The sequence below is a fragment of the Plectropomus leopardus genome, chromosome 8 (assembly GCF_008729295.1).
Source record: "Plectropomus leopardus isolate mb chromosome 8, YSFRI_Pleo_2.0, whole genome shotgun sequence".
NCBI classification, from domain to species: domain Eukaryota; kingdom Metazoa; phylum Chordata; class Actinopteri; order Perciformes; family Serranidae; genus Plectropomus; species Plectropomus leopardus.
In genome coordinates, this window is record NC_056470.1 from 3,636,010 (window position 1) to 3,657,519 (window position 21,510).

General features: G+C 39.1%; 1 protein-coding gene across 1 annotated transcript in view; it reads left to right on the forward strand.

Moving 5' to 3' along the window:
- The window catches only part of clcn6 (chloride channel 6), a 29,139-nt gene that overhangs the window by 2,401 nt on the left and 5,228 nt on the right, over window positions 1-21,510 (forward strand). The window contains exons 4-22 of the mRNA XM_042492075.1: window positions 763-828; window positions 923-989; window positions 4,447-4,553; window positions 5,471-5,597; window positions 6,669-6,736; window positions 7,230-7,288; window positions 7,405-7,537; window positions 8,680-8,793; window positions 10,597-10,763; window positions 10,927-11,038; window positions 12,740-12,869; window positions 13,402-13,555; window positions 15,145-15,301; window positions 15,500-15,606; window positions 16,109-16,295; window positions 17,485-17,645; window positions 20,615-20,771; window positions 21,005-21,112; window positions 21,248-21,373. Coding sequence (XP_042348009.1) covers window positions 763-828; window positions 923-989; window positions 4,447-4,553; window positions 5,471-5,597; window positions 6,669-6,736; window positions 7,230-7,288; window positions 7,405-7,537; window positions 8,680-8,793; window positions 10,597-10,763; window positions 10,927-11,038; window positions 12,740-12,869; window positions 13,402-13,555; window positions 15,145-15,301; window positions 15,500-15,606; window positions 16,109-16,295; window positions 17,485-17,645; window positions 20,615-20,771; window positions 21,005-21,112; window positions 21,248-21,373 — 2,307 coding nt within the window. The remainder of the gene's footprint in view (window positions 1-762; window positions 829-922; window positions 990-4,446; window positions 4,554-5,470; window positions 5,598-6,668; window positions 6,737-7,229; window positions 7,289-7,404; window positions 7,538-8,679; window positions 8,794-10,596; window positions 10,764-10,926; window positions 11,039-12,739; window positions 12,870-13,401; window positions 13,556-15,144; window positions 15,302-15,499; window positions 15,607-16,108; window positions 16,296-17,484; window positions 17,646-20,614; window positions 20,772-21,004; window positions 21,113-21,247; window positions 21,374-21,510) is intronic.

Sequence of the window (21,510 nt, forward strand, 5' to 3'; positions counted from 1 at the left end):
AAATTGACATTGAAGGCATACAATTTTATTTTTTATTTTTTTTAAAGAGATAAATAAAGCAAGAGTATCACATGGCAACAGCAACTTTTTTTTCCTTCCTTAGTTGTGGGAAAAGCAGAATGACTATGACATTAACAACCAATGTCCTGTAACAATATATCTATACCCTCGAAAACAGTTTTAAGTGAGTGCTAATGAGTGCTGTTCTGAATGATGAACTAACCTAAATGGCTCAAGTAAAGTAACTTCCATTCAGTGTTACGGAAACTAAATTCATTTTGTTGGGCCCAAATCCAAAACATAAAGTTTAGTAAATGTTTATATAGATGATGTGAAAGAACCACTTAAACACAATGTCTTACAGTCGTGAAAACTATCATGAAAACTACTCAGGTAGTATGCTTACTTTAGTATGTTTCAGAAATATGGAATAATTTATGTTCCAAAAATATACAGAAAATAAACAGTATAAAAATATACAAAATTTATACATAATGCACTCTCTTCAGTCTCTGTGGAAACAATCATATCATATAGATGATGCTGAGAGCATATGAATGACATGCTGTCAGTGGGTGTAGACAAACATAAAATTAAATATTTCGACCAAAATCACCTCAGTGCTTTGACGAAATGTTTGAGAAATAAGAGTCATAGATTCAAATCCACGATGCAAACAGTATATATCTATTTTTAATTCGTAATTTGATATATATTTTGTCATTTTTGTTTTTTAGAAATCTTTTTTTCTCTTGTCAATAGAAAGCCAAAAAGCATGAAGCAGTGCGGTGGATAATGATGTTCGCTATCGGAGTCACAGTGGGTCTGGTAGGTGCATCTGGGATATTGCGGTTTTCTTTGCTGTGTTTGATTCCAACATGTTGCAGATGAGCAGAGAGTGTTGCCTTCATGTCTCTTTCAGGTGGGCCTGTTTGTGGATTTCTTTGTGCGCCTCTTCACCAAAATCAAATTTACCCTGGTTGGTGATTGTATCCTTCAGCATGCCTCTGCGAAATTTGAAACAGCTCAATTTCCTCACACATCAGTGTTCAGAGATCAACTTAAGCTTTTCTGTAAATGAATGCTCAAAGCACAGTCTGTTATGTTTCTGACAGTGTTAGGGGCTAATGTTAGGGAGCCCACTGCTGTAAAATTGTTAAAGAATAATGTTAGAATTAGAGAAAATAAGTCATAATAATACAAACATACAACTACAGTAATTCTCTGGGGAAAAGTCAGAATAATCCCTAAGAATGAATCATGATTTAACAAAAACTCTTAACAATTTGAAAAATACACATAACGTTACAACATAAGTGTAGTAATATTTCAAGAAAGTTGTGTAAAATTAGTACAACCTCTCCTCATAAAATGTGTTTTTATGACTTTTCCTTTTCCTTAAGGGTCTACTGTGTAGGATTTCGTGGCATCTAGTGGTGACATTGCAGAACTGAAACTTCCATATGCTAAGTGTGTAGGAGAACTACTGTGGCCAACACAAAGACATGAATGGACTTATCTAGAGCCAGTGTTTGGTTTGTCCATCCTGGGATACTGTAGAAACAACAAGGCAAACTCTGTGAAAGAGGACCACTCAAGCCCCCACGAAGTGCACCAGTCGGTAACTTGATGCACACTGGCCTAGAAAAACTTTTCCCCATTGACATACATCAAGAAAGAGTAATATGTAAATCGGTAAATAATTTTTTGTGAGCGTCAAAACCCCCGCGAAACGACTTCTATCACTATCTAGATTTTAACCATTCGGGTTGATAACATTTGGAAAGTCTAAAAAAGCTGCAAGATTAAATTTTTTAGACTGCCATTGAAGCTAGTGAGGTGCTAGTAGACTGGGTATTTTACACAAATCTAAACCCAGAAAAAACGCTTTTTCTGCCTGAACGAGGCCCTGCCCCCATGGCTGTATGCAGACTTCTCTCTAATACATTCATGGGACCAGGTCCCCAGGAAAGAAGCCGCTCAGACTTGCAGCGAATTTTTCCCAGTGGCCACTTGTAGTATTGCAGCAAAAAAAAAAAAATCCATGAAGCATTTTCCACAAAGACCACCATCATGAGACATCAGTAAAACTGTTGTCAGGACTCCTGCACCTGCAAACAAGGTCAATTATTACCCTTTGTATTTTTAATTTTTTGAGCCAAGGTGGTTTTATATTTGTAAAACTCTTCTAGAGCAGAGAAAAGTGATTTAAAAATTGTTGATGTCATCATAATGTGAAGTTTGTGAGCTGAGCGGGATCCTCAAAAATGACTTTGATCCTTTCAGCCTGATAACATTTAGAAAGTCCAGAGGAACTGCATGCCTAAATCACTTTATCCCAATTCAACTTAGTGGAGAGCTGACCCAGAAATTAGCCGCTCTGCTTGCGCAAGATTGTTGTCTGTATCCCTCTACTGGGTCACTGATGCAGAAGATCCAGTTAATTTTAAATTAAATTTTAGTTTTTAATTTTATACCTGTGTAGCAGTTATTAATAACTACGTCAGAATTTGGATTTTGCACCTGTCAAAGTAAAAGGGGCACCATTCTCCGTTTAAGAAAAAAAAAATTATAATAGTTTTGAAACATGTCATCACTTTAATCAATCTCATAATCTGTACCCTTTATCCTGTATACATTGATCTTGTTTCTCTCATGAAATAATATCCACAGACAATGACTTGGCGATAAATTAAATATTTTATTTAGGCTAATAAAATGATGAGTATATAGAGGAAGTAGTATGACATATAAAGAACAGTGAACACATGAAAGGGAACCTAAGTGATGTATGTTCAGGTGATGTAAATGATTATTTATGGATGATAATGGGTGGAAATTCGTGACTGTCTAAAGCGTGGATGCGCACTGAACAGTAAATTAGACTTTAAAATTCGGCATTAAAGCTTCGCTATACGACATCAACTCTGATCACTAGAAGATGTTATTCTGCCTACTTTTGCCGACCTGATTAGACTTCTCCGGGGAGGTCCAGGTCGTTGCTTCACTCCAGGGGAGAGCTGCGGCGCGTCTTCCAGATGAGGTGACCTGCTGAAAGGCGGCGGCGGCCGGGCAGGTGGAGTCGGTGTACGGCGGTCTTTAACTGGCCTCGGTGTCCGCCTCGGCGAACCGGTAAAAGTCTTTAAACAAAGTCTTTAAGGGCAGGCAACGGATGCTGATAGTTTGTGCAGCAGGTGTTGCTTCTATATCTGTGGCAGAGTTGATGGCGAATCGCAGAGTGTCCTTCTCAATTAAAACTTGCAGAAATAATCAAAAGTAGTCCCATTGGTCTAACAAAGTCACTTTGAATTATTCATTTTGAGTTTACTTAAAACGAAATGCAAGAGTGTCTTTACAGACCAAAAACTGGTATAAAGAAAAGTGTCAAAGAGATTTAAAAAGAAAATGGCTGTTGTGTCTCCAGTCCTCTTTACCAAACTTCAGTCCTTATGTCAAAGACAGGTGACAAACGATTGTTCTTGTAGGTCCGAATGACCTCAGGAGTTCATTTGGATTTCATAACACCCTGGTGTGAACTGGAAGAGACCCTACGAAACTGTTCTCTTTCATGGCACCTTGAGCAGGAAAGTGTCAAAAGCTGACACTTTTTGTGGCTTTAAAGCAGAACCTGTTTGCAGATGTTAACTGGGGATTCAACAAAGTTAATTTAGAACCCTCTGTTAACTCCTCTGGGTTCATAAAACAGTTTCTCTTGACGTGTCCCCCATTTGTACAGGAAAAGTTGAGCTCTGGAGTTCCCTAGAGGGAAAATGTAAAAACCACGCCAAGGCAGTCCGCTTCACCCATGAAGTTTAACTATTTGGCGTCATGCCCCACAGAGCAACTTCCATAGAAATGAAAGAGGCCTTGCCACCAACACTGTATCCGATTCTTTTTATACATCCATGGATTATGCACTAATGAATACATAGTTCTGAATATTATTTTTAATTTCTGCCAGTACATACACCCACTAAACCCTACACACTGGACCCTTAAGACTTAATTCTCATAACATTATCTCGATTAACATTTTTTTCAGCTCTATTCTTGAAACTCTCCTCTTTTTTCCCCCTCTCAGTAACTCTGTACATCTTTACTAGACAGTTAGATATAAACTGTCTACAACTGAACTTGCTTCTCTCTATCTTGTGGTCTGAATTCTTTCAGCACTTTTGTAATGTGCAGAATGTGAAGTTTTTGTACAGTTGTATGCACAGTAGTACCTGGTGGGACATGGAGGGGCAGCTATCATTCTCCATTCACTACAGTGGGTTCTGACTGAAAGCCACTAGAAAGCTGTGCGATTAAAGCAGTGTATAGCAGTGAAAGGTACGCTTTCATTGCGTGTGAATGCTGTTGTGTTGCTACAGTGACAGAAGTCCCTAAAGAGAAAGGGTTGTCCTCAGAGTTGGTGGTTATTCTGCTTGAGCCTAACACGTCCAGCTGTAGAGAAGTGCAGTGACAAAGGCTGTCTGTCTCTGTCTCTGCTGGAGCTCCTGGCTTTCAACATGACCTTCATCTTCATCGCCAGCGTGCTCATCCTCATTGAGGTAAGATTGCTGAGATACAATAGGTTTTCAAATCCCAATTTGAGCTCTTTACTAAAAGTGTTTAAAATCTGTGACTGGGACCTGAACCTGGTAATCACTGTTCCCTCCTTTAATGCTGAAAAAACTCAAGTAAGAAGGACTCCTCAAGAAGTCAAGAAGCAGAATTGGTACCATGAAATTGTAGCGTGAGGCCTCGCCACTGTAGAGACACAACCCCACCTGATCAAAGAACGAGACAAACACACACTGTCTCCTGGACAGGTGTTTATGTCCACACAGTATGTGCACTTAATGTCATCAGTTTAACTTTAAGTTTTAAAGCCTGAAAGTATTTGACCCCATTTCTTCCTCTTATCAATAGATTGTGATGTCAAAGTCAAAAGTCAAAGTCAACTTTATTGTCAATTCTGATATGTATGTTAGACATACAGGAATAGAAATTGCATTACTTCCCATGCCCATGATGAAAATAAGTACAAAGGGAAAAAATAAAATAGAAAAACAAAGAGAAATAATATATATAGTAGAAATTTCTTCAAATTTGGCATAAATGTTTACTTGGGTTCCAGGATAAAGTTCTTGGTGGTCAAAGGTAAATGCCATGGAGACCTTGAATTCTTGTGAAAGCAATATCGCAAGAACACCTAGTGGAAATTTCTTCAAATTTGGCACAAATGTTAGAGTGGACTTAATATGTTAGTTATATATATGTATATTTGTTTTGTGTGTGTCTGTGTGTGTGTGTGTGTGTGTGTGTGTGTAAAGTGCAACTTTACTGGTGCAGGGAGACATATAATGGCTTGGTGGTATTTGTAGTTTCATTTTTAACTCAAATCTGCTGTGACACTAGAGAATACACTAATCTGTACAATCATGTGTTGATGCTAAGATGTTATGTTCTGGTGTCCCATATCCAGCCAGTTGCTGCAGGTTCAGGGATCCCAGAAATCAAAAGTTACTTGAACGGAGTAAAGATTCCAGGAATCGTCCGGCTGCGAACTTTTCTCTGCAAAGCTACTGGAGTCCTGTTCAGTGTGGCTGGAGGTAAAGCCTGAGTCCAAAACTAAAAGTGTACATGTGATAAGCAGCGCAGTTCCTATCAATCAATAAATATTTAAAGGTACTGGAAACACTGAACAAAAATTGAAATGCAACACTTGTTTTTGCTTCCATTTTAAAGGTTAAAGTTAAAGATCAAAGACTTTTTATGCACTCTATCGATATTTCTCTCAAATTTTGTTCCCAGATGTGTTAAAATGCATGTAAGTGAGCACTACTACCTTGTAATTGTCACAATAAAAGGAAACACTAAATTGTGATGTTTGGTAACAACATACTGCCACAGATGGAGCGTGCCATTTGCTACTGACTGCAGGAATGTCCACCAGAGCGTTTGATGAGATTTGAATGTTAATTTCTCTCCCATACCCCATCTCCAGTGTTGTTTCTGAGAATTTGGCAGTTCATCCAACGGACCCCAAAACTGTACATGAACTGCACATTTAAATACAAGAAGCTGAGAATAAGTTTGTACTTTTACTCCCAATGTTTTAACTACACGAAGCTTATTATACTTATGTAGTCACACTAGGATTTCGAATGCAGGACTTTTACTTGTACTTTTTCATGTTGTAGTGGTACTTTTACTGAAGTAAAGATGTGGGTATTTCTTCCATTAAGACAAGTTTGCAAATGTGTATGAAAGATACACAGTCCTAGAAAAAAATGTCTAAATGTCTGAATAAATGTTATGGACAAATGACATCAATGATAAGGTTAAACAATTACTCACCCAGTCACAAGAAAGACTTTTGTGAAAATCTATGTCCAGTTGTGAAGCAGTAACCATTCGTGCCAAGTTAAGCACACAAGAAATGATAATGTAGAGCCACCATATCAGCTGTGACCTTTAGCTAACATTGGAGTACAGTGTCATTTATCAGGATATGTTACTGAAGAGTAAATAACAGTGAGTCATCAAACAGAACCATCACTGATATACTGCAGATGGATGGACACCTCTGACGCACTCTTTATGTGTGTGTGTGTGTGTGTGTGTGTGTGTGTGTGTGTGTGTGTGTGTGTGTCTGTCTGTCTGTCTGTCTGTCTACTCAGGTCTGTTTGTAGGGAAAGAGGGTCCGATGATACACAGCGGAGCTATTGTGGGAGCTGGTCTTCCTCAGGTACTCTCAACACCACATCAACAATCAGTGACAATAACAATGAGTATACTGCTTATATTGACATTACAATTTTTTTTATTCAATTCAATTTTATTTAGAAAGTGAATTATCACAAATCACAGTTTTTCTAAAAGGGCTTTACAGCATATGACATCCCTCTGTCCTTAGAACCTCACATCAATGAAAAACCCCCCCCAAAAAACCCTTAGAATGGGGGAAAAATGGTAGAAACCTCAGGAAGAGCGACTGAGGGGGGATCCCTCCTTCAGGAGGGGCAGATGTGCAATAGATGTCTAAAAAAAAAATTAAATTACAGTAATGTTTCTATTTTTTATATTCTTATATACAGTGATTATAGGATTCATATGTCTTATTTTATCTCTCTCTCTCTCTCTTTATATATATATTTATATATATAGATATAGATAGATAAATATATGTGACTCACATCATGGCTTCAGCTTGCTCTTCAGATGTTTTGTCCCTCTATTAGTTTCAGAGCATCACTTTCAAGAGGATCAAACTGGACTTTCCATACTTCCGCAGTGACCGGTATGGCTGCGTGCACACTCTGATTATCAAAGACTGTGCACTGTTTACTGCTTCTCTGACAGGGGGAGCAAATATTGTGAAGCGCAGCTCATGGTGTAGTTTTGACTGTTTTTCAGGGACAAGCGAGACTTTGTATCAGCGGGGGCTGCTGCTGGAGTGGCTGCTGCCTTTGGTGCTCCGATCGGTGGCATGCTCTTCAGTCTGGAGGAGGGCTCCTCCTTCTGGAACCAGGCCCTCACTTGGAAAGTGGTACGTTACTGTATTCAGTGAAAACTAAGACGGTTGAAACATTTGTGTTCTTTCCGCTGACTCTATCGTTTTTGTAGCCACACAAGCAGCGCTGGTCGGTCCAAGTGTCACTAAAGAAGTACTGTATTTATTCATTTATTCAATGAGCTGATGCCAGTAGCACCAGCTAGTCACATGCTGCACACAGGCTTGTGCGATGTACATCAGATTAATCACAAAGATGCTATATACAACAATCCCATCTGTACTATGCTATTTTCTTTTTCTTTTTTTTTTATTGATGCATAAAGACAGAACAAAAAGAGTGAAACATTAGCGGATTTACAGGTACAACCACGGTATGAACAGGGAAAAGTAATCAGAGAAAACAAAAAACCCAACAAAAAACTGACAAATATTTGCAATAATAATATCTGGCAAAAACAGTTAAATTTGGTAAAATCTGTCAAATATGGCAACCATATTTATGTGTGTAATTGTGTGTGTGTATGTGCAAGGAGAAAAAACTATGAACTACAATGAAATAAAATAATAAAATGACAATACTATTAATAATAACAAAAATCCAATTAATAATAACAATAGAACATATAGTGATAATAAAAAATGGTAATACATATTTCAGAAAAAAATAAAATGGCTTAGTGGTAATGGTATGACAGATGTGAGGTAAAAAAAAGACATGTCAGTAGTTGTAGATGTATGTAGTATAGAGGATACTTGCAGGGATGTTGAGGTGCTGACCTATTTTCATCACAAGTTGTTGCATGAAATGGTTGCTCAAGTTCTCTCAAGCATCCATACTGATGCACATTCACATTCAATTACGTTCTTTTTAATCAGTCAGTTGAAATGAGTCCATGTAAGGGCCATCACCAGGTGACAAGAACAAGTCAGCATATGTGGCCAACACTGAACCAATGATCAGCTGCTTTAGTAATGCATTCCTTAATCACATCTGAATAAGAATGTATTATTGGATTCACATTTGTAAAGAGGGAAGCTTTCCAGTGATTAGTAGCACAAGTAATGTCTGCCTCAGTATGTCAGTGAGAGGCTGTGTTTTACAGTTAGACCATACATAACATGATGTATGATTAACTCCTTCCCTTCCTCAGCTCTTCTGTTTCATTTTGTTTTAGCTCTTCTGCTCGATGTCAGCCACTTTCACTCTCAACTTCTTCCGTTCGGGGATCAACTTCAACAAGTGGGGCTCCTTCCAGCTGCCTGGTCTGCTCAACTTTGGAGAGTTCAAGGTAAAGAGTCCATAACTGAAGCAGTCTCTTCATTTGATACAGTATATGTGTTTAAATATTCTTAATGTTTTTACTGATAGCAAAAAAAACAGTTTTTTGAAAAATAAAATAAAGGCTATTGTCAACTCAACAATATTTAATTTTAAAAAACCCAGCCTAAAATATTAGAAAGTGTTGTTACCTCTTACCTCAAAGCCCCCCATCTCCAATGATCTATTTGAACTGTTTCAGTCTAGATTTCATTACAAGACACAGCACACGCCCTCCCCTCAGATTTTTAAACATTCATGTCACATTAATGCAGTGCAACAAAGTACAAAAAGGTGACAAATTAGGAAAGTTGTAACAGTTCACCTAAAAAAAGGTACTGTAGAAGCAGAGTGGAGGTTTTAGGCACACCTTCACCAACTTCCAAGGTGCACAGAGAATGAAAAGAGTCTAGAAGAGGTCAAAGACCCCCGCAACACTTGTAGTTTGAGACAACTTTATCAGACCAATCTGCTTTGGCTTGTGGCCTTCTTCAGGGTCATTGTGACGAAGATGATGACCCTGAGGAAGGCCACAAGCCAAAACACGTCAGTCTAATAAAGTTGTTCCACAAACTGCGTTGCTGGAGCTCTTTGACCTCTTAAAAAAAGGTATACATGCTACTAAGCAGGTTACAGGTGTTTTAGACAGTCGACTTGTTTCTTAAATCATACATTATTCTTAGTAATTCTTATTAAATGAGTCAAATTAAATCGCCCCTGCTGACAGGCGATGATAACAGGAAACCATAGCAGGTGCAGCTGCCGACACTTTAAACAAATTAAACAATTATCCAGCCCAATAATCCCCAAACCCAAAGTCCCTAATAGTCCCCAAAGTTTCCAAAATTGTCACTTGACAAAGTCCAATCCCCTTATCGTCCCAAAAGTAGTCAAAAGAAGGAAAAAGGAACCAAAAATGGAAAAAAAGCTCCTCTTGGCGAGGCCGGTTGAAGCGTGATGAGATGCTGTAGTTCAGACCATACGAAGCCACGCAATCTCACCACACGTCCTGTTGGCAGAATCAGTCCTGGTGTGCAGTAATCCACAACAGCTACTAATGAATAATCCACAATTCGCCATTGAATCCTTCAGCAAAAAAAGTATTTGGAACTTCTGTACTACCAGCCTCCACAATGCAGACTGCTGACACCACCTCCTCTTTTTTCCCCTTATTACTTTCTCTTATAATACATCAGCTGATTAAACATAAATAAACAAATATATACAAACTTAACAAACATAAATGATGTCAAGTCCATGTCCAACTGTGCCCTAATAAATCGGATAAATAAATAGTCAACTAAAGATACTTCTGAGTTCAGTATTCATTCCAGTGACAGTAGAAAAGAAAACCTTAAAACATGTCTCTGTCACATAATGCCCTCCTCTTAAAGGTAGACCCAGGTGACTTTTACAAAGTGTTCGCTAAGTTTTAACAAAGCATACAAACAAAGACCACAGAAAACAGTGAGACATAAACATATCAGAATTCACCTTCTGCCAGTTTGGTTTAACAGAGCCTTCCTCAAATATGTAATATAATGTATTTGAAGTAAATGAAAAGATACAAAGAAAGGGGAAGTTATGGATTTTGTATTTTTTTTACTTCTAAATGTGTCCCTTTTTATCATTCTGTGTCCCCCCTCTAAATTCAGAGGCTTTTGCAAGTCTGTGAACTTGTTATAACTTGTTATAATTGGTTGTCAGCCTGATCTTATATGTGAGCAAAGTCATTTATGCGTGTAACTCTACTGAGAACCTACGTGCTCGTCAGTGTTCAGAGGGAGACAAGAACTGCCACCTGTGGACAGCAGTGGACCTGGCCTTCTTTGTCCTGATGGGGGTGGTGGGCGGCCTGCTAGGGGCGCTCTTCAACTACATGAACAAGGGCCTGGCCAAGTATCGCATCAGACATATCCACCCCAAGGCCAAGTTTATCAGGTGACTGCTACATCATGTGTCCACACAGGGAACAGTCCAACATCATGCCTGTCAGCCACACATACTATCTGTCCTAAATATTGCTTTAATGTCAAAAGGTGACACGAATTTCCTTTCAAGCACGTAATGACAGAAGTTGATCTGATGTCTGCACTCTTACCAGAGTTCTAGAGAGTCTGCTGGTTGCCATGGTGACAACAGTGGTGATATTTGCAGCTTCCATACTGTTGGGCGAATGTCGTGACCTGTCCTCCCCTACAACCCATAACACCACGGTAAGTATCAGCTCTTTGCTCCATCGTTAACAGAACTGTGCACAAGGACACTGGCTGACTCTTCAGAGGCTGACTCCAGTCCTCCTCAAGTCCTCAATTGCACTGAATTCTTTTGCCTCCATAAAAAGGCCTTATAGGGTAAATAGTCTTACGTTTCATTTGCAAAAATCTCATCTTCTGCCTCCTCTAGTTAGTAATGTAAGTACTACATGTCTTATCTCACAATGGACAAGTGCTAATTTTAGCAAAAAGATATTTTTAGGAACTCCTTTAAGGATGTTTTTTGTAGGATCTTAGGACATTTCTAGGATTTAAGGACTTGGATTGTAAGATGTTTTGAGGATCCTAGGATGCCCTGTTTTAGGGCATTTCCAGGATTTAGGAAATTCATAGGAATTTAGGATATTTCTGGAATTTTAGGATGTTTCTGGGATTTTAGGACATTTCTAGGATTTTAAGACACATCTAGGAATTTAGGACATTACTAGGACATTAGGACATTTTTAGGACTCTCCCCCTCTCTTCCTCTCTCTTTCTCTTCTGTCTCTTTCTCTTTACTATATGTCATTTTGTCATCTACTGTAATCTAATTGTTCTTTATTACATCTATTGCATGTCTGTCAAGTCAAGTCAAGTCAAGTCAGTTTTATTAATAGAGCCCATTATCACAAAACATGGTTTGCCTCAGAGGGCTTTACAGTGTACGACATCCCTCTGCCCTTAGACCCTCACATCACCCAAGGAAAAACTCCTGAAAAAAAAAACCTGTAACGGGGAAAAAAAAGGAAGAAACCTCAGGAAGAGCAGTAGAGGATGATGAGGGATCCCTCTTCCAGGACGGACAGACGTGCAGTTTCAGAGTTTCTTTACAGTTGTGCTAGAAGCCAAGGTAATGCCATCTAGAGAAATTACATCGTTAGAAAAAGAGCTTCTGAGGTGTTTGGGGCCAAGAACAATAACTTCAGTTTTGTCTGAATTCAGCATCAGGAAATTATGGCTCATCCAGGCTTTTATGTCCTTAAGACATGTTTGAAGTCTAGATAGCTGATCAGTTTCATCTGGTTTCATAGATAGATATAATTGCGTATTGTCAGCACAACTATGGAAATTTATAGAGTGTTTTCTAATTATGTTGCCTAGAGGAAGCATATATAAAGTAAAAAGGATTGGTCCAAGCACAGAACCCTGTGGCACTCCGAAGCAGACCTTAGTATGTGTGGAGGGTTGATCATTGATGTGAACAAATTGGGAACGATCTGATATGTATGACTTAAAGCAGGCTAGTGCCATTCCTTTAGGGCAAATTAAGTGTTCCAGTCTGTGCAGTAAGATCTGAAATGTCTGTAGGTCCTGAAAAAGGGATCCCTCCTCAGTTGCTCCTCCTGAGGTTTCTACCATTTTTTCCCCGTTAAAGGTTTTTTTGGGTTTTTTTTTCATTAGTCAATGTGAGGGTTTAAGGTCAGAGGGATGTTGTACTCTGTAAAGCCCTCTGAGGCAAATTGTGCTTTATGATAATGGGCTTTATAAATAAAATTGACTTGACTTGACTTTGGGACATTTGAAGGCGGAATTCAGTGTGGTCTAAATTTGGTCTTGAATAGTATGAAATTGAACTTGGTGAGCGTTGCAGAAACACAGTCCCAGCAGACTCTCGGCATCATGTATTTATGACATCATATTAATGTGTAAGTCTGTTTGCAGCTGTCCGGCAGTGAGGACATCAACTCAACCATCCGCCAGTTCTTCTGCACTAACAAGACCTACAATGACATGGCCACGCTTTTCTTCAACCCACAGGAGGCAGCCATCCACCAGCTCTTCCACCAGGAGGGTGAGACAACACACACGCACACATGCACACGCGTGCGTACTCGTTAGTTAATTCATTTTGAAATCCCCCCCCTTAAATCTCCTTTCACGTAAAGACTGTTTAATTTTCATTTGTGTGTTTTTTATTTTGCCAGTAGGTTTTTTGGGTGGGGTCCAAGCATAAATGGTGTTTAGTTTGAATTATTAGATTACATTTTGAAGACACTTCAATAAAATCAAATACATTTTAGTTCATATCTTGCAAACTGTTTATCGCATCTTCAGATGTTATGTGTTCACAATAGAGCTTGTCTAGTGGTAAAGCCAAGTAACAGTAATTGAAAGGATTACAAAAGTGCATATTTCTAAAGGGAAATTGCGAAGCCTGTAAAATATAAAGATTTCATTAAGTTAATAAAAAACATAAATTCAATTTGCAACATTACTGGTGTTTCCCTGGTGTCCTCTGTTCTAGTCTCTCTCTGAGTGTTGGTTCTAAGAGGCTTGTAGAGAACATTCTGTAATGACCAGCTACCTCCTGTTCTTCCTGTCAGGCACCTTCAGCCCTGTGACTCTGTCCGTCTTCTTCCTGCTCTACTTTCTGTTGGCGTGCTGGACCTACGGTGTGTCTGTACCCAGTGGCCTCTTCGTCCCCTCACTGCTCTGTGGGGCAGCTTTTGGACGTCTGGTTGCCAACATCCTCAAAGTGTAAGAACAATGTTCTCCTAATGTTCAAATGACCGAGGTTTGGCTGTCCCCCTTGGGTGGCTATGGAATGTCATGAATATCAAAATGATTTAGATTTGTATTTTGTATTTGTATTTTGAAAACAGAGCCCAGAAAAAAAAGAAAAAGTCATCACAATCTGACCAACAACTGATTCAATCTTTGATGGGTAACATCAAAGTTATAGCAGAGTCAAGTGGATGTCAGAGGTTATATGTGGAGAGAGAGAAAATTAAAAAAAGAAACAAGCAGGAGAGCCAGTTAACATCAGCTCTAAGCAGCTGGTGGCCACAACTAACATCTAATGGAGGTTACAATGCGTTACTTTATGATGCGTCAAGCTCTGTTAAAAAATATGAGTATTGGGTGTAGATAAATTATAATGTTCTCATGATGTGTTCAATGTAATCTTATAAAAAAAAATTTTTGGAGACAAAGTTGTGTAGATGTGTACTATAGTGTATTTTTTTTCATGGCACAAAATAAGAATAAATAAAAACAAAATAAACAAAAACAGAAAAATCAGTATAGGCTATTGTCCAAATAGTTATTTTAAACCTTGGTATGGGCCCAGAATTACAAAATTGGTGCATCCCTAGTTCAATAAGAAAGTGAATTTGTACATTTTGTTTTGAGATTATTTATTGATTGTTCATTGATAATTGATTGATTTGGTTATTATAACACATGTAGGCTCCAACATGTTGCTAGTACTGAAAGCAAATTTGCACATATTAAAATGTGCACGAATATTTGGGAGTGTAGGCTTGCCTTGAGCATCAAATGTGCTGGCAGCAGCACTGCTCGTAAACACAGTGCAGCATTTAGCAGCTGCAGAGAAATGAATGCTGTTGCTTTGTGTCTGCTGGATATGTGTTAGCTGACACGTTAGCTTGTGAGGCCAAAAAAATATTCTTGCATTAAATGAAGAGTTTTCAACTCATTTTAAAGGTTAGATTGCAAGCAGTGTGAACTCCTGCTTCCTCCTGCATCCTCCTGCGTCCTCCTGGGTCCTTATGCTAAGCTAGGCTAACCATATCCTGACTCCAGCTTCATACTTAACACACGAAAATAAAGAACCCGAATACACACTTCTCAAGCTGTTAAACTTCTACTTTAACCCTTTAACTGGATTAATATCAGTTTTGTTTTGCTGGTACACACATACACACACACACACACACACACACACACACACGTGTATATAGAAATGCATATGTATGGTCATTTTCTTGTTTATGTTTTAACTTTTTTTTGTTGCTTCTTATTTTGAGTAAGTTTTCTTGTAAGTTTTTACTAATTTCTTGTTAAGTTGCATATTGCCTACTGCCCATGCTTTTGAAAGAACTCAAGCCAATTTGCTCAGGTTTTAAAGTGTTGAGGAGAAAGTTAACAGAAGCCCATAAAGACTCAGGGAAGTAACATCTCTGCTGGTGGTACAGATCCACAGTCCACATGGTGGAATCTGCTGACTGGATTTTTTTTTTCTCTCTTAGTCTTTTTCACTTCCTGTGCTGTCACACACAGACTGGAGTGATCCTGCTTCTCACTGTGTGTCTGTCCTCTGTTAGGAAAATGGGAATGGACATCTACTCAGGGACCTTCGCTCTCATTGGAGCAGCGGCCTTCCTGGGAGGCGTGGTCAGAATGACCATCAGCCTGACTGTCATCCTCATTGAGTCCACCAATGAAATCACATACGGGCTGCCCATCATGATCACTCTCATGGTATACTGTCACAGTCTATATCTTCTACCATTATTACATCAGCCATGGGCTGTTACGGAATGAATAGGATTCTGTGAAATGACTTCCTGTTTGTCCTGAGAGGTGAAGAGACGTGTTGATGAGTCCAGTCGTGTGTATGATCCTGTCATGTATTTCCTGATCGGTTCATGTGGTACTTAGTTTCGTGTTGTTTATCAGGTTGCCAAGTGGACTGGAGACTTCTTCAACAAGGGCATCTATGATATCCACATCCAGCTGAGAGGAGTGCCGCTGCTGGAGTGGGAGACTGAGGTGGAAATGGACAAGTAAGATTTGTAGTTATACTCTGGTGACTCTCGTTACAGCATCTGAAGGCAGCAGGTATCTGTTCCATCTGCACTCTTTAAGTAGACTGATGGTGTCCCTATGCTGCAATATTATTGAAATGTCGATAAATCACAATTGCGAGATGACTGCATTTCCACTGAGTGATATTATTAGTCTGTCAGTAGTAGCTTTTTCATCACATAAAACAGACAAATCAAAATTTATTTAGCACCACTGGATGCTTAATAAACTTGTGCAGTATACATGATGACTTCTGGATCTTTATAGACAAATGAATACAACTTTGGGAGTCATCATCTACTCTGTGCAGGATATTTGAGCTGCTGTGTTTAGTCATGAATTCTCTGTGATCTCAGTCTGTGAACCTCGCCACCAAATCACCAAACAAGCATCACAGTGTCTCCTTTAAAGACCCATCCTGGGTGACCTCTGACAGTGCTCCTCCTTTGTGTGTTTCTGTCACTTGTGTGTGTCATCAAGGCTGACAGCCAGTGACATCATGGAGCCCAACTTGACCTATGTGTACCCCCACACCCGGATCCAGTCTCTGGTCAGCATCCTGCGCACCACCGTATACCACGCCTTCCCTGTGGTTACTGAAAACCGGCAGAACGAGCGGGACTTCATGAAGGGCAACATCCTGGTCAGCAACAACATCCGCTTCAAGGTACATCCTGAGCCACTTCACATTTATAACCCACAATGCCTTGTATCCAGAAGAGGGGGAGTGTCCCACATCAAGACATGTCAGCAGACAGGAGTGACCTTGTGGATTTGCAGCATGTCTCTGTTGATGCTGCCAGCTGAGCAACAATGTACACTATACGGCCACAGCAGGAGCATAAAACATCTGCCTATGTGTGTTCTCGCTGTTATCAAACTTCTGTCCTGTTACTAACCTTCTCTCCTTGTCTTTTCATCTTTCTTTTTTCCTTTTTTTTACCTGAACTAGTTTCATAGCTCATACTTGTAGAGGCGTGTTCAGCCGGGTAACCAGTGGATACAGGTAGAGGACTGTGTGTAGTGCCAGCAGCAGTGGACCGACCCCAGTTTATTTAGCTCTGTCTATTACAGGGACAATCACCTGCCTCCGTCCTCCCCTTAGCTTAGTATGTCCCAGCTACACAAGCAGCACTGCATTTCACTCCAAATGTAGCATGTCACTCACTCTGTGGAGAAGAAACAGCACAATCATCTGCTGAATTCTAAAACACAATTAGATTTTTTCCCCCCATAAGTTTCAGAGTGATAAGAGGCAACATGATAACATATAACGTGGTGACATGTGACAACAGACATTTTCTGGTTTTCTCAGATTTTGCTATACCATTCTCTTATATATATACATATATTTATATTTTTATTTATATCAATATATATAAAGAGAGAGAGAGAGGGAGATAGGCATTTCTTCCTGACTGCTTCGTGGCTTTATCACAAGAGCAGTTACATTTCCAGAGAATATATTTGATCAAGATATATATTGATGTTGTAATATAAAATCACATGTAGCCTAGCCTGATAGATGATTATATCCTTTTGATTCAAAGCCTTTTGATACACAAACAATTTACTTACTTTCCTATTGAAATCAGTCAATGAATTTACCACCTAACACCCTCTAGGGTTCATAATAAGAGCAGCCTTTTGGATTTCTTTGCTAATATGTGAATGTGCCTCAGCAGGTGATGAAGCACAGCAGGGATTTTGTCTCAGGATGAATATTAAATGTGCGGATGTTTCTGTAAGAGATTCCTCTCAGTGTGTGTGAGTGTTAGAATGGAGCTGGGCCTCAAAAACCAGATATGTGTGCACCACCACAAACTGATTAATCAGTGTAAACTTGCTGCATGTAGAAATCCAGTGTTGTGTCCCGTGCCGGGGAACAGCGGCGGCGCTGCCAGTCCATGAAGTCGTACCCATCCAGCGAGCTGAGGAATGTTTGTGATGAACAGAACGCTGTGGTGGAGCCGGCAGAGGAGGGAGAGGACCTGCTGCAGCAGATGCTGGAGAGGAGGTATGACACACACACACACACACACACACACACAAACACACACACACACACACACACACAAACACACAGGTAATACACTGTATAGTACAGTAGTACTGTATACTGTAGTGCTGTACAGTCCACACTAAAATTGAGACTTTGCTCTTTAAATTATTGTGCCATCACTATAGTGTTATTATTCAACATAAAGGCAACACATACAACACACAACACTGAGGAAATGTTTCATGTTCATATTCATGCAATTCATACTTTTGGCCTTTTCATGTCCATCTTCAACACTCCTACGCACATAATCAGTGGTAATATTACTTCCCAAAATGTACTAATTAATTTGGCATATACCTCCCACTTTGGCATTTACAATTTAAAAAAAAGAGCACAAGAAATATACAAGTATGAAAAAACAGTAACAACAACAACAACAACAACAACAACAACAACAACAATAATAATAATAATATATTAAGCTAAAGTTAAAAACAAAACAGAAAGAGAAACAAACAATAAAAAAACAAACAAAGCCAAAGCAAGGAAACAAAAAAAGCAATAACTAAATTTCTGGCATTGCCCGTAGTAACGGGACCATTTTTTATTTAACTTGTACATTTACAGCTATAACCTTGCTATGAAAAGGACATTGATTAACTTTTTATCTTTTATAATGATGAAAGTGTTTTTCGTAGTGACATTCTTTTTTGTGATACATTTTCATCAAATCCCAAGGGAAAGCACAGTGAGGAGGTGTTTTCATGTTGTCCAGCAGAGAGCAACAGAGATCTCTAAAAAACAATTCACTTATTAAAGTTAAGATGCTAAAGAATTTTTATTAAATGTTTTTCATTCAGTTGTCCGTTAAGTATTGCACAAATAAAAAGCAAATATAAGAATGTGCATTGCATTTTACTTTAAGTTTTTTTCTGATATGTTGAAAACAGCACAAAAATGTATAAACTAGCACTTATAGTGATCACAAATGATCAGTCTGAGCAGATGGTTATTAGAAAATTTTTTTTTCTTTTTCTTTATTTCTGATGAAGATGTATCAGAATCAGAATCAGAAATACTTTAATGATCACAATGGGGAAATTGCCTTTTTAGATTATCATCTAATTGTCATTTGTATATTTATTACATGAATCCTTTTAAAAATAATGTGCTGTTTCATTATGCCACATGAGGGTGGCTTTAGTCACAGTGCACATCACAGTTTCCCTGTGCACGTTTGTTTTCTGTCTCCATCACCAGCAGCCATGACTGTTTGTCGTTGTCTGTTTGTCGACGGCTCAGGGCCTGCCTGGGGAACGTCAGGTTTTACCACTGCATCTTTTTGGCTCCTTTTTGGCAGTTTGTGGTCAGGTTTGAGGAGACTACATTGTCATGATTTCAGTGTGCATGCAGTGGCAGCCTCAGGTAGCTGGCTGGAAGGAGACAGTTTACCACAAAGCAAAGGATCATGGAAATAAAGTAACAAAACATACAATGACTGTAGTTTGACAGTTTTTCCATATGTCATGTATGAACCAAACCTAAATGAAGTTTATCATTGCAGTTGTGATCATTATGAGCACTGTTCTATAATACAGCCTCATTTCCAATAAGTTTGGACGTGGGACGCAGTGTGTAACATGAATAAAAAAGAATCCAATAATTTTCTAATCCCTTTTGATATATATCCAACTGAATATGGTATAATGTTAAGATATTTAATGTTCAACTGAAAAACTTCATTTTTAGGCATTATGTTTTCAGGTTGCCCATGCATACATACATATATACTGCAGATCTTGCATTCTTCTCGTTTTTGTGAAAGCAATATCCCAAGAACACCATGAGGGAACTGCTTCAAGACTCGATGATGAGCTGATTAGATTTTTGGTGTTCAAAGGTCAAGGTTACTGTGACCTTGCATCTGTTGCATTCTCGTGAACACAATATCTGTAGAACTCCGAGAGGGAATTTCCCTCATAAAACATGTTTTTGGCCAAAAGTCGCATGCTCAAAAATTTACACAAATATCTAAAAGGATATAATGATAAAGTTCTGACATTTTATATCCAAAAGGTCAATTGTGACATCATTGCGTTCTGCAAAAACACTTTTCTGTCCATTACTCAGCTTCATATTTCAGGAACAGAAGGGGAGATATTTGGTCAGAGAGTAGGTGACACTGATCTTTAAACTGTGCTGATTGTAGAGATCTTCTGTGAGTAAAGCGTCCATGTTTTCACAGACATGGATGTAAACTGTAAGTGCAACTTGACCGGTGCATGGAGGCGTACAACTGCGTGGCAGTATTCCCGGTTTTTAATCTAAATTTTATAATGTGCAAGTTACCAATGATGTCATGGGCACTGACACCTCTTCCCTTTACCATCACAGATGCTTTGAACTTATAGCTGGTAACAGTCAGGATGGTCCTTTTTTCTCTTTTGGTGGGAGGATAAGACATCCATGGTGTCCAAAAACAGTTTGAAATGTGGACTCTTCAGACAGCAGCACACTTTAGATGGTCCATTGTGTCCTCCTTAGCCAGAGGACACAATGTGGTATCTGTAACCAGGTACCGTGTTTACCTGTGTAAGGTTCCAAACAGGAGTTTTTGATTCTGCAACTTTTCTAGTCTTTTGTTTGTCTTGTCCCAACTGCTTTGGAATGTGTTGCAGGTTGAAATTTAATATTTATATTTAACTTTAAATATCTTGTTTTTGGACTGTATTCAATTGATTAGGTCAAAAAGAATTTGTAAATAATTGCAATCTGTTTTTATTTATGTTTTACATGTGAGTGTCCCAAATTTTTTGGAGTTGTAAATTTAAAAAGTAAATATATACTAAGCTGAATATGGTTGTTGTTTTGTCAGAGACTTTTCAAACATGACAGCGTGCTTGAAGCATCTGGCTTCTGTCAGAGTCATCGTACTGACACAGGTTTCCTGTGTTCGTTGTGTTGTTGCTGTCCACATGCAGGCACGCTCCCTACCCCAACCTGTACCCAGATCAGTCTCCCAGTGAGGAGTGGACCATGGAAGAGCGCTTCAGACCACTCACCTTCCACGGCCTCATCCTGCGCTCCCAGCTGGTCAACCTGCTCATCAGAGGGGTCTGCTACGCTGAAAACCAGTCGGTCAGTCACACACACACACACATACGCACACACAAACACACACACACACACACACACACACACACACACACACACACACACACACACATATTTACTGTATTACAGTTAATGTGTCTGAATAATCCCATGCGGGACAATCGGACACATAAATAAAATATTTATTAATTCATTCATTCATTCAGACAGATACACACACATGTATTTTTGTAACCAATTTTTCTGTATCAATCCAGAGTGCCACTCAGCCCAGGCTGTCCTACGCAGAGATGACTGAAGATTACCCACGTTACCCTGACATCCATGACTTGGACCTTGCCCTGCTCAACCCCCGCATGATAGTGGTACGACCAGTTAAACACATAGTCAGAAGAGAACATTCAGATTGGAATAAAACTTTTCAGTTTCATTTGAATAAGATTTTTTTGATATTAAATTAAAAATTGTGTCAGTAAAGGATGATGTTCTTGTGTTCCCAGGATGTCACCCCCTACATGAACCCAAGCCCCTACACCGTATCACCCAACACCCACATCTCCCAGGTGTTCAACCTGTTCAGGACCATGGGCCTGCGACACTTACCAGTGGTTAACGCTGTTGGAGAAGTAAGTAGTCATCCCAAAGAGTTCTGTTCCAAAATGTTTGAGGGTTTAGTTCACCCACTGTGGGTTTTTACACACTGATAAGTTCTGTAAAGCCTCATTCCCACTGCACAAAAAACCTGCTAACCACTGCTTACGTT